Source organism: Carassius gibelio, chromosome B15 (genome assembly GCF_023724105.1).
Source record: "Carassius gibelio isolate Cgi1373 ecotype wild population from Czech Republic chromosome B15, carGib1.2-hapl.c, whole genome shotgun sequence".
NCBI lineage: Eukaryota > Metazoa > Chordata > Actinopteri > Cypriniformes > Cyprinidae > Carassius > Carassius gibelio.
Window position 1 is genome coordinate 1,140,784 of NC_068410.1, and position 12,500 is coordinate 1,153,283.

Genomic DNA, 12,500 nt, shown 5'->3' on the forward strand with positions numbered 1-12,500 from the left:
AATGCAGGATTACTGAAGTGATAATCTAAAATAAAAAGGTGAGCAGTTACAAGACTTTAAACACACAGTTTCGTTTCCTTCCTCTCTTACACATGCACAGAACACCGGGGCAAGTTGTCACACTGTTTACTGTAATGGATATTAAGGGTGGGGTGCTTTCTGAATTTCTGCATAAACACAAACCTTGATGTTATCACATTATATCGGGTAAGTTCAGAGTCATGGAAAACCCCACCGATCCACTTTACAGCAAACTATACACAACAAAACAATTAATGAAACAGTTAAAATATTCGTCGAAAATTCTAAGTAATTGGTTCTACAATGAATTTAACACATTGACAACTTGCCCCTGTAAAATCAACAACAAAAAAAATATGATAGTGTAAAAATAGATCAAAGAACAGAATCCACTTAAATTTATTTCATGTGAAACCAGCGCTAGAGTAAACTAATAGACATTACTAGAAATTAAAGGGTTAACCTCCCTGTGTGACAACTAGCCCCGGTGTGTCCTATGTGTGGTTTAAGCTAAAACAGCAGTGTTCATGTTGTCTGTCAGCTAAGATGAAGTCTGAAAGAGTGAAAACAAACTTACTGCGACATAACAGAGATGATGATGAGGAGCAAACACAAACTTGACTGAAGTCACAGGCTGTGACGCTCCTTCAGTGTGTGTGTGTGTGTGTGTGTGTGAGGAAGCCTTTATGGTGACCTGGAGACTAGAAAGGAAATGGCTCATCTTTGCACACAAACACACACAAACACAAATACACCCTGTGTTTCCTGCAGGACATTGACTTTGTGTAAAGAGCAGAGTGACAGGAAAGACACACGTGAGAGAGAGAGAGCCAGGTGGGCTGGAATTATGGGATGTCGGAGCTGCCACTCTGACCCTGTCAATCATCTCTGTGGAAACATCATAACCCGGAAATAGACACACACACACACACACACAACTCAAAAACACACCTCTGGGTTTGACCTCTTCACCCCATCAGATATAACAGGAAAACACAGACAGAGCGAGAATATTGTTTAGAACAATGCAAACACACACACACACACACACACGTTTGTTTTGTGTAAAGTGTGTTCATCCCATAGGTGTAATGGTTTTTATAATGTAGAAACTGTATATTCTATGTCCCTTCACCAACCCTACACCTAACCCTAACCCTCACAGGAAACTTTGTGCATTTTTACTTTCTCAAAAAAACTCATTCTGTATGATTTATAAGTGTTTTGAAAAATGGGGACATGGGTTATGTCCTCATAAGTCACCCTCTCCTTGTAATACCTGTGTCATACCCATGTCATTATACAGAGTTGTGTCCTGATATGATACAAAAACATGCCCACACACACACACACACACACACACTCACACACAGATATAAGAAAGCAATAATAAGTGTGCATTTGTGTGTGTGTGTGTGTGTGTGTGTGTGCGACCCAAAATCAAAAGCATCAAACTCTATGCGGGTGTTGAGCGTCAGAAGAAATCAAACCCAATTGAAAGGAGAGATTTCCTGCAGTGCTCTCTGTCTCCAAAACATTCAGTGCTAATGAAACCCGGGTCGCAGCGGGTCAGACGCGGGTCACATCAGAGTAAACCACAGTACAGGCTTCAAAACCACAGAAAATCATTTCTTTACTGTTTGCTTAATTGCTAACATCGCTAATTCTTCAGTAGGAATGTGTGTGATTTCAGCGCAGAACCTGATTTTACCAAGTGAGACATGTTCCTGGGACAACATCGTTGTTGACCCTGGAACAACATTGTGATTAACCAATCAGATTTGAAGAACCAGTTTATAGATTTTGTGAAGTTTACGCTTAAAATCAGTGTTTGGTGCTTGTACATCAGTGTCATTCATCTATCATATCCTCTGATTTTAGGGATTACTCATGGTTAAGGTTAGGTTTAGGTGTAGGGATATGGTTAAGAATATATTTTTGGAGTAAAATGTTGTTCCAGGGTCAACAAAATATGTTGACCTAGGAACACATCGAACTTGGCAAAATCAGGACGTGCGATTTCAGCGGGAATGTGTGTAAATCCTCCTGCGGAGATGGATAACGATTTCCATTAAAACTGTGAATGAGCAGAAGGAGCTGGATTGCATGCTAATCATGCTAGCTACATGCTAAAATATGCTACCAGCATGTTAATTCAAGATACCAATGTGCTAATCAAGTTAGAAACATGGTAACAACATGCCACCAACATGCTAAAACTGTTGAAAACGTCAACAGCACACAAATTATGTTAGGAATGTGATAGTCATGTTAGTAACATACTAAATCATGATATAAACATGTTAATCATGCTAGCAACATGCTTAAACATGCTTGCAACATGGTAAATCATGCTACATGCAACATGCAACATGTATAAATCAACATGCTTAACATGATACTGTCAAAATGCCAATTAATGCTAGCAATGTGCTAATCATGCTAACATCTTAATAGTATGCTAGCAATGTGTTCAAACATGTTAACAGTAGTTAAATTATGATAACTATATAGCAACATGCTGAAACATGACAGCAATGTGTTAAATCATGCTAGCAACATGTTAAATAATGCTAGCAACATACTGGAACATGTTAACAGCATCTTACAACATGTTAGCAAAATGTTAAATTATATTAGCAGCTCAATTATTATAGCAACATACTAAATTACGCAAGAAAAATATTAAAACATGCCAACAAAGGTTTAAAACATGGTAGTAAAATGCTAAAACATGTTAGCAATATGCTAAATATGGCTAACAACAAGTTAAAACATGCAAGTAACATGGTAAAACATGGTAGCAACATGCTATGACATGATAGGAGTGTGTTACATCATGCTAGCAAAATGGTAAAACATGCCAACAAAGTGCTAAAACATGGTAGCAATGTGCTATAACATGATAGGAACATGTTAAAACATGCTAGCAAATTAGTAAAACATGCTTACAAAGTGCTAAAACATGGTAGCAACATGCTAGAACATGTTAACAATGTGTTAAAACATTCTATCAACATGCTTAAACTTGCTAAAAACATGTTAAAACATAGTAGCAACATGTTAATTCATGTTAGCAAAATGTTAAAATGTGCTAGCAACTTGTTAAATCATGCTAGTAATGTCACGATCATTAACTGGAGTGCCCATGAACTTCAGTAGAGGGCACTCCACTCAGGACCATTCCACCCATCAACCACCAGATGTCACCATATCATCACTTGGACACTAGCACCTCTCATACTGTTGCACCACACCCGAACTACATCTCCCATGAGTCACTGCATCACAACCACCTTGCCACACCTGCACCTCATTCATCAGCCAATTTCCTTGCCACACCTGCACCTCATTTACACACACATATAAGCACCACAATCACTCTCACTCACTGCAAAGTCTTGTTTAGCCTGTCTGACATTGCTGAGCATTTTTCCCCTGTTTGTTATTCCCGAGTTTGACCTTTGGACTGTGTATTCGACTCTGATTTCTCTGCTGCCCGCCCCGATCTCCGCTTGTTTCTGGTTTCGATTCTGGTTATCCCTGACACACCTGACGCCCTCCCTAATTTCTGCCTGTCTGACCACTCTCTAAATAAATACTGCATTTGGATCTGAACGCCACTGACTCTCTTCATAACAAGTAACATCAAAAAATGCTAACAAAGTATCAATTCACTAATTCATGCATGCTAAATCATGTTTGCAACTTGCTTAAACATGTTATCAGTGCTATAGAATATTTTCTAATAGTATTTTTATTGACTAAGTCTTCATACTAAAAGCTTTTCAAAGTGTTGCCACGTTTCTTAATAAACTGAATGCTACTAAAATAAACTTCAAAAGAAACTGAGATCAAACTAATAGAGAAATATCAACAGGAAGGAAAGCGCACACACGTTGAGCTCAGATGGCTTCACTGATTCACTCTCGATGCTTCTGGATCTCCATCTCTTCCTCAAGAACTCAGTGACTCATAATAACACGGAAAATAGCTTGCAATCTTTGTGTGGCTGTTGCTAAGTAACCGGTCAGTGAGGAGCGTCATGGAGACGGATTGGACGCTGTCTCTGAAAAGCAGAGATTGATCTGCTCTTTGTTCAATTATAATTATGAAACATTGTTGCAGTTCTGAGTCTGAGCTGCCACTGTGACACACATCTGTATCAATGTCGATGAGTTGCTTGGCACCCAAAACAGCCAAAAGTTACATTCATCAACTATATTACATGAACAAATTCTTAATTTAAAGTGGCATGACTTGTGGTTATCTAGGTTATGGTTATTTATATTAATAAACCAAAAAAAAATGTGTTTGGTATGTTATTGTGATGTTGTTAGTTAGTTTTTATACTAAATTACTTTATTTGCACTATAGTTATTTTATAGTTATTGTATTTGCATTTTCTGTCGATACGGGAACTACAAATCCTATTTTACATAATAAATAGGTTAATAGTTTAGTTTCAAATAGCTTCAGATTTGGATTTGTGCCTAATGAGAGAGATAAACCCAACTTTACCTTACATTTGTTTTAAATTCATTTGTTTCTTGCTAAGCCTATATTATTATATACTGCAATTATATTTATCCATTAGAATTTAGGGTTAGGGTTAATTCTTGTTCTGTTCTGATAAGGTTAAATTTTAAGGATTTTGAGGGGAATTAAAGTCTCCTAGTGTTCACACACACACACACACACACACACATACATATATATATATATATATATATATATATATATATATATATATATATATATATATATATATATATATATATAATACTAATTCACTTTATGTGCGCTGTAGTCCTTTTAAATTAACTGAACTTATTTTGCTTTGGCAATGCAAATGCACATTAATATTTCAAATAAAATGTTATAAGAATAGAGAGAAATAAGGAAGTGATAAATGATGGAACAAAAGCGCTCAATATGAATTCATCAGGCTGTGTTTGATGCTTTGATTGTCTGGATCTGATGAATTATTAGAGCAGAGCAAACCGTGATGATCTGGAGCCGGAGGCAGAACGACACTGAACGTTTATCTCATAAACTGCATAACTGAACAAATAAAAGCTGATCAGAGAGAATCATCTGAAGAGAGAGTGGAGAACAGATGGAGATCCACTCCGCTTATCCAGGCTGAGAAACTGAGAAAACATCAGAAACAGAGAGAGAAAGAGTCTCCAGATCAGCGATTCTCAACGGGTTTGGCTTCAAGACAGGTTTTACACGTGACAACAAGTGGAAGCCAACACAGACTGAATATTATTAAATCAAGACACTGGAAAAATGATTTCAGATAATCATGTTTTCTGACAATTTATCAGATTTATGCTTAAAACAAGAATATTTGTGTCAAGATATCTGTCAGGAACTTAGAAAAGGAAAACAAGATTTATTTATTATGATTAATTTTGACCATTTTTACATTTACTGCACCTGTTTTCAGTGCTTTTGGCAATTTAATTGCACATAAAAATTCAATAAAAATTTAAATATAAACTGAATAAATATAAATAAATCATTTATTTATTCATTCATTTATTAATTGACAAATTGATTGTAATTTAACCTGTAAGCCAATTTAAATACAACTGTATTGGAAATAAATAAACACATTTTTGATATCTTATTAATAAATATTTTTATCTTGTTAATACTTATTTACTCTTGCACTATGTTGCTTCTGCTATACAAAGGCACATTTAAAATCAAATAAAAATAAATCAACGCAAGTGATTGGAACATTTCAGTTCAACATTAATTCTTAACATCTGCAAGAAATACATGTTTGTTTAGAATGATCTTTACAAATCAAGGCAAGAATCGTAGAGCAGGAAAATGAAAGAGATGATTTAAAGAGTAAAATGTGGACAGCTGCTGATAGAGTTATTGATCATCCTGACACTGTGTGTGTGTGTGTGTGTGTGAGAGAGAGAGAGAGAGATTCACTGCATTGCTCAACTCACACAGCGTGTATCATATATTACAATAATGATGATAATATAATAAAAAAAAACATCATATAATGAAGCACATTTACTAATAATAATCATAACACACAGTTCCTCTGATCACTAATCGAGCTCATTAGTGGAACTATAAGGCCGTTTATGGTTGCCAAGCAACATAATGATCAAAGATCTTCTAGGAAGGACTGATTAGTGAATTAAAACAGAATTCAGAATCAGACGCCATATCATAACCAGTCTGAATGCAGTTCAATCAGAATTTAGAACTGAAGCTATTCTTTAATGCTATGATTTTTAAATGTTATCGAAAAAAAGTCTCTTCTGCTCACCGAATATGCATTTATTTGATCAAATATACAGTAAAAATTTTGAAGTATTATTCTAATGTAAATCATCTGTTTTCTGTGTGAATCTGTGTTAAAGTGTAATGTATTTCTGTGATGCTCCGCTGTATTTTCAGCATCATTCCTCCAGTCTTCAGTCTCACATGATCTTCAGAAATCATGAAAATATGATGATTTACTGCTCAAGAAACATGAAAATTATTATCAATGTTGAACACAGTTGTGCTGCTCAATATTTGTGTGGAAACTGATGCATTTTGTTTTCCATGATTCACTGATTAATAGAAAGTTCAGAAGAACAGCGTTTGAAAGAGAAATGTCTTTACTGACACTTTTCATTAATTGAATGCACCCTTGACTAATAAAAGTTTTAATTTATTTAAAAAAAAAAAACACACAATGAATCTTAATGTTTTCAAGATTAGTAGATTTTTATAAATACTGTTCTGTATTTTATTCTCAGTTTGAGCAGTAATACTGCAGGCCACACTCAATCTGAGTTCATTACCGGACAGTTAAACATTCCTCGTGCATTAATGAATGTTTCGGTTAATTGTAGAACACTTTCAGCTGACAATATAAAGAGTGAATTATAAACCCATCCATCAGAAGAGCTGAAACCAGTTCATGAGCATGCATGAGTATATTTCCTCTCCAGATCCACATGCAAAGAACACACGAAAAACAAACGTTTGTCTGAAGTCTGATCATTTGAACCAGTGATGAGAAATTAATGGAAATAATAACATCTGCCTGAGTTTCTCCAGGGCCCTCAACACACACACTCTTACACACACACACACACACACACTCTCTCTCTCACACACACACACACACACACACATTTAAGGACATAAGGCAAATTAACTAATATTGGAGCCCTGACATTTTTTTATCAAACCAATTTAGTGGCCACTGCTTTTGGTAAACACACGTGCTCACATATACACGCACACATGCACACACACACACAAACACACAGAGGAAGGATGTTATTGTGAATGTAGGTGGTGTTTTGTATGTAGTGCATGTTAAAATGAGACTAAAATAATCACAAACCCACACAGGAGGATCTCTAGAGCTCAACACTGAAAAACAACGAGAGAGAGAGAGAGACAGAGAGAGAGAGACAGAGAGAGAGAGACAGAGAGAGAGAAAGATACCTGTGCATGTTGATGCACTGGGCTTTTAGACAGTTGCATTGTTTAGTTCCTGCCACAAAGCGCTCAGGTGTGTGTGTGTTTGTGTGTGTGTGTGTGTGTGTGTGTGTTGATGGAACAATACATATGTGGATGAAGGGATGTGGGGGTGTATTATGGGCTGGATCACCGTGGTAATGTGTTGAAGACTCTACAGCAGAGTAACCTGTAGATTCAGCCAGAGACTCTGACACACACTGACATCTAGTGGATGAATTTACACTCTGATTGGCTTTTACACTCACAGAAAAAAAAGGTTTATGTTTTGAGTTTAGGAAAAAAAGCATAAAGGTTTTTATGCACTTCAAATGTTGACAACTCTACATTAAAATATATAAAAACTATATATATAGAATATATAAAAATGTAAAAAAATGTATTCCCAAGTTTAAGTTGTACTAAAATATATACAGTCAAAGCAAAACATAATAATAAAATATATTGACATTTTAACTATAATAATATCTAAAAAATAAAAAAAAGCTAACAAACAAATACCACTGGCTTTATTTACAACTAAACGGTTCATAGTAGTAATTAATTTAAATCAAGTATAAAGTATAAAGAGATGGATTTCTCATATCCAAATTGCTACAAGAAATACAATTTTTTATATATATATATATATATATATATTAATAAAGCGTACAATAGAAGCTCTGAACACCTGCTGGGATTCTGGGAATATTTTCATACAGGTTTTGATGGGTTCTGCAGACATCAGGGAGCTTCACACACATTCTGCTGACGCTAAACACACATTTACACACAATGTGGATGTAGAAGAGCAGATTACAGAAAAAAAAAACAGATTGAAAAAACAGATATCCATTACTTTTCATTTTACAAAAAAAAAAAGCTTAACTACAATCTGATCTCACTTCAAAAAAGTGTTGTTTTTTGCTCTGTATTTGTGTTGTTTTTCCAGTGCAAATATCTAAAGCTTCCTAAATCAAGATACATTTACACATCCTCTAATAACTTCATTTTGCATCTTCTCTTTATGGATGTTTAGATATTTGTATTGGAAAACAATTAAAATAGTGAGGAAGACATTTTTTTTTTTTTTTTTTTTTTTTTTTTTGCAGTGCATGCAACTTTTAATGCCTTTAAGGACTTTATGCTCTATTTAAGACACTTTCTGCCTATTTGTGGAGGGGTGATTTAAGACTTTTTTAAACCCCACAGAAACACTGAATATGATAATTACGCATTATGTAATAAAACACGCACTCATTTGCCTAAATTTCCAAAACAAAATTCTAAAACACCAGTTCAAGTTTCGTGTTTAATTTTGTTGAAATATTAGATTTGAAGGTTTTTACAAAGGAGATTTTGCATTTCTCTTTTATTACTCCACAAATCAGAACAGTCTGTCAACAGAGAGAACATTTTATCTTTTTGGCATGCTTTTTAGGAACATTCAGGAATAAAACTATGGAAACAACATACTGTATAAACAAACCCCTCTATAAAAATGTTAAGAATATAGAGAGGGATAAATGTCTAAGTTTTGGTGTATGTAAGTGCTACTGAAGTGGAGAAACAAACTCACAGCCTTTAAATATATGCATTTTCACTATGTTTTGAGGAATAACATGTTGTATAAACCAGGACAAATTATATATAAACAAACCCTTCTATAAATATCTGTAGAATATAGATAGGAATAAAACTCTAAGTTTTGGTGTATATAAGTTCAGCTGAAGTGGAGAAACAATCTCACCGGCTTTAAAAATAGGCATTTTCAGCATGTTTTTAGAAATAAAATGTTGCATAAATCAGTGTGAACGATATATGGACAATCCCTTCTACAAATCCCTTCAGAATATAGACAGGAATCAAACTCTAAGTTTTGGTGTTTGTAAGTGCCAGAGAAGTTCAGGAAGAAGCGTTTAAAGAAACTACGGAAATTGAAAGCCCAAAATCTCTAAATTGACAACTGCATGAAAAATCCATCTTTTTGCGTGTAGTGTCCTTGCCTTAAAGCACAAAGACTTCTGAAAAGTCAAGAGCAGAAATGTGTTTAAATATTAAATAAACTCTACAGGCAAACAGATTTTAATTTCCCCTCCGGAACAGAATATAGGCCACGGCATTTCCCTCACGCTCCGTTCTGGAAGGACAGGGAGCCAACATTCTTTCATCATTAGAAAATTAATGCAAAGAAAAATCAAAGAACAATGTGACACTTCAAAGGGCTTATGACAGTCACAAACAAACACAATCCCTCTGGAACACTAGATTCCCCAAAGAGGAGCGATGGGCGAATGACTCTCATCTCTCATTTCTTAAAGACAACAGTGCGAGTGACATCATGTCCTGCACCTGTGCTTGCTTTTTTTAGCTGTGGATTCCTGATTAGACTGATTTTTCACACATCTTGTGTGATGACCATCATACAATAGAATAATCAAGATGTTGTCAGTCTCAAACACACACACACACACACACACACTTCAGCAGAAAGGATATATGCAGCTCGACAGTGACTGGTACGATCATTTAGTCTCCACGTGTCACAGTTCCAGTGTGTTTGTGTGTCCTTCCACACTTATTTGGCAAGAGAAGCTTCATCTGTCACCTCGCTTTAACATCTGTCTTCATGCATTAAAACATGTGCATCAATGTGCATGTGTGTGTGTGTGTGTGTGTGTGTGTGTGCTCTCGCTGCAGGTGACGTCTGACCAGAGGGAGAATGTTTTCTGCTTGGATGATGTGAGCGTGACTTTGACCTCCTAAAATCACTTCCCGTCTCAGTCTCTCACTGCTGATGCATTTAATTCTCATGAACATGTGGGTGAATCTCACAAAACCTGTGAAGAGCATGTCCAAGGCAAAATCTAATTTAAACAGAACTATGCATAAAGAAAATGAAGCTTAATAAGATTCTGTTTTGATATCGGGGCATTGCTTTCATTATAATTCAACACATTAATACACTACAATTAATGAAATACTATGCTATAATATTGTTTTTTAAGCAGGTACAGAGATGCTGAGACAAGATTAAATACTTCACTGTGTGAAAGATCTCTAGACTATATGTTATTGAATAATGATCCTAACGGAGGATAAAAATATCCCACAAACTGGTAATTAACTTCTAATTCCCTTTTTCAGGAATTTTTGTAAGGTTGTCTCCTCCGACATTTCATAATGAAAGAGAAAAGAAACTCACACTGTGCACAACTCCCTTAAAGCCTGTTTTAACTCATTTATAGACCTCATAATCACTTTTAAAGTGGTTTAGCAGCACTACGAATCCTGAGTTATGAAGCTCCGAAGCAAGTACAGCATCAAACCGTGTCCTGCTAAAAACTGTCCAGCAAAAGACAATTAATAAAATAGCAAATCCATTTAATTTACACACACTCTGAAAAACTTAAAGTTGCATAATAACCTCCAGTGAACAAGTGCATCTGCTGTCGTCTCTCACAGATTTATTTAGATCTGTTTAAACGCTGCTTGATCTGTGCAGATTTCTCTCCTGATTCAGACCAGAACACTTTTTCACTGGAGGAAGTGTTATTATGGATTATAGACTCTATGTGTTTGAGTTAAAATCATCTTAATGCTGGATGTGTTTCATCTTTTGTCTTCTCCAGATGTTCACTGATGGACTGGAGTGCTGTGGATTATTGTGATGTTTTTATCAGACTCTCATTCTGACGGCACCCATTCACTGCAGAGCATCCATTGATGAGACACTGATGCAATGATTTTTCCAAATCTGAAGTGTGTGTAAATTATTATCTCAAACAACAATGTGTGTGTGCGTGTGTGCAGTGGCGGCTCTAGACAAATTTTACTAGGGGGGCCAAGGAGGGGCCAGTGTTTAACCAGAGGGACACATTAAAAATGGCAACATATTTTATTTAAATGTAATGCAAATAAATAGAAAAGGTAATTCTTGTAAAAATCTACACAGTAATTTTACACAATCTAAACACGTTAATAAAAACAAATTACTATTAGTACTCTTATAAAATTCAATCAGGCAATCATACATTTCACAATTTAATATTTATATATGAATGTCAAGAATTCAGAAGTGTATATATTTATAATGCTTACACTACACTACAAAAATAATATACAATTAAATTATGCTTATTTTAAATGTATTGTGCAGGCTAAAAATATAATAAGCTTTTAATAATCTTTCAGTGCGCAAAACCATTATAATATGAAACGCTTCAAAACTGAGCTCACAAAGTGATTTGTTCAATGGATTTTTGTTGCAGTGTGTCTTTCCAGTAAAGCAAAGAAAAGATGCAAAAACAAAGTCAAAAGAGAATACTGGAAAATATTACATAATTAATTTATGTTTCCTGTTAGCTAAATTTCACATTTATAAACAAAAGTTCACTGGCTATAAACCTATATTTTCTTTATTAAAATTGGAAACTATACCACATCCTGTCTTAAGAGCGGGTTCGCGAATCATTTGAGTCAGATCGCTACTTCAGAGCGGGTTTACGAATCATATGAATCATTTGAGTCAGATCGCGACTTCAGAGCGGGTTCGCGATTCTTTGAATCGGATCGCGACTTCAGAGCGGGTTCGCGATTCTTTGAATCGGATCGCGACTTCAAAGCGGGTTCGCGAATCATTTGAGTCGGATCGCGACTTCAGAGCGGGTTTACGAATCATATGAATCATTTGAGTCAGATCGCGACTTCAGAGCGGGTTCGCGATTCTTTGAATCGGATCGCGACTTCAAAGCGGGTTCGCGAATCATTTGAGTCAGATCGCGACTTCAGAGCGGGTTCGCGATTCTATGAATCGGATCGCGACTTCAAAGCGGGTTCGCGAATCATTTGAGTCGGATCGCGACTTCAGAGCGGGTTCGCGATTCTTTGAATCGGATCGCGACTTCAAAGCGGGTTCGCGAATCATTTGAGTCGGATCGCGACTTCAGAGACTTGAATCATTTGAGTAATTTGAGTCCAGT

The 12,500-nt window shown here is 35.7% G+C and overlaps 1 protein-coding gene across 5 annotated transcripts in view; it reads right to left on the reverse strand.

The window, feature by feature from the left end:
- LOC127972295 (cGMP-dependent 3',5'-cyclic phosphodiesterase) overlaps positions 1-12,500 on the reverse strand; it is a 120,081-nt gene that overhangs the window by 87,352 nt on the left and 20,229 nt on the right. The window contains exon 1 of one of the 5 annotated variants that reach the window (XM_052575712.1): positions 599-680. The exons of 3 other annotated variants lie outside the window; for them this stretch is intronic. In XM_052575712.1, the coding sequence (XP_052431672.1) occupies positions 599-606 (8 nt within the window). In that variant the 5' untranslated portion in view covers positions 607-680. Of the gene's footprint in view, positions 1-598; positions 681-12,500 lie in introns of those variants that run through there. One more of the 5 variants, XM_052575714.1, reaches the window with a different exon arrangement.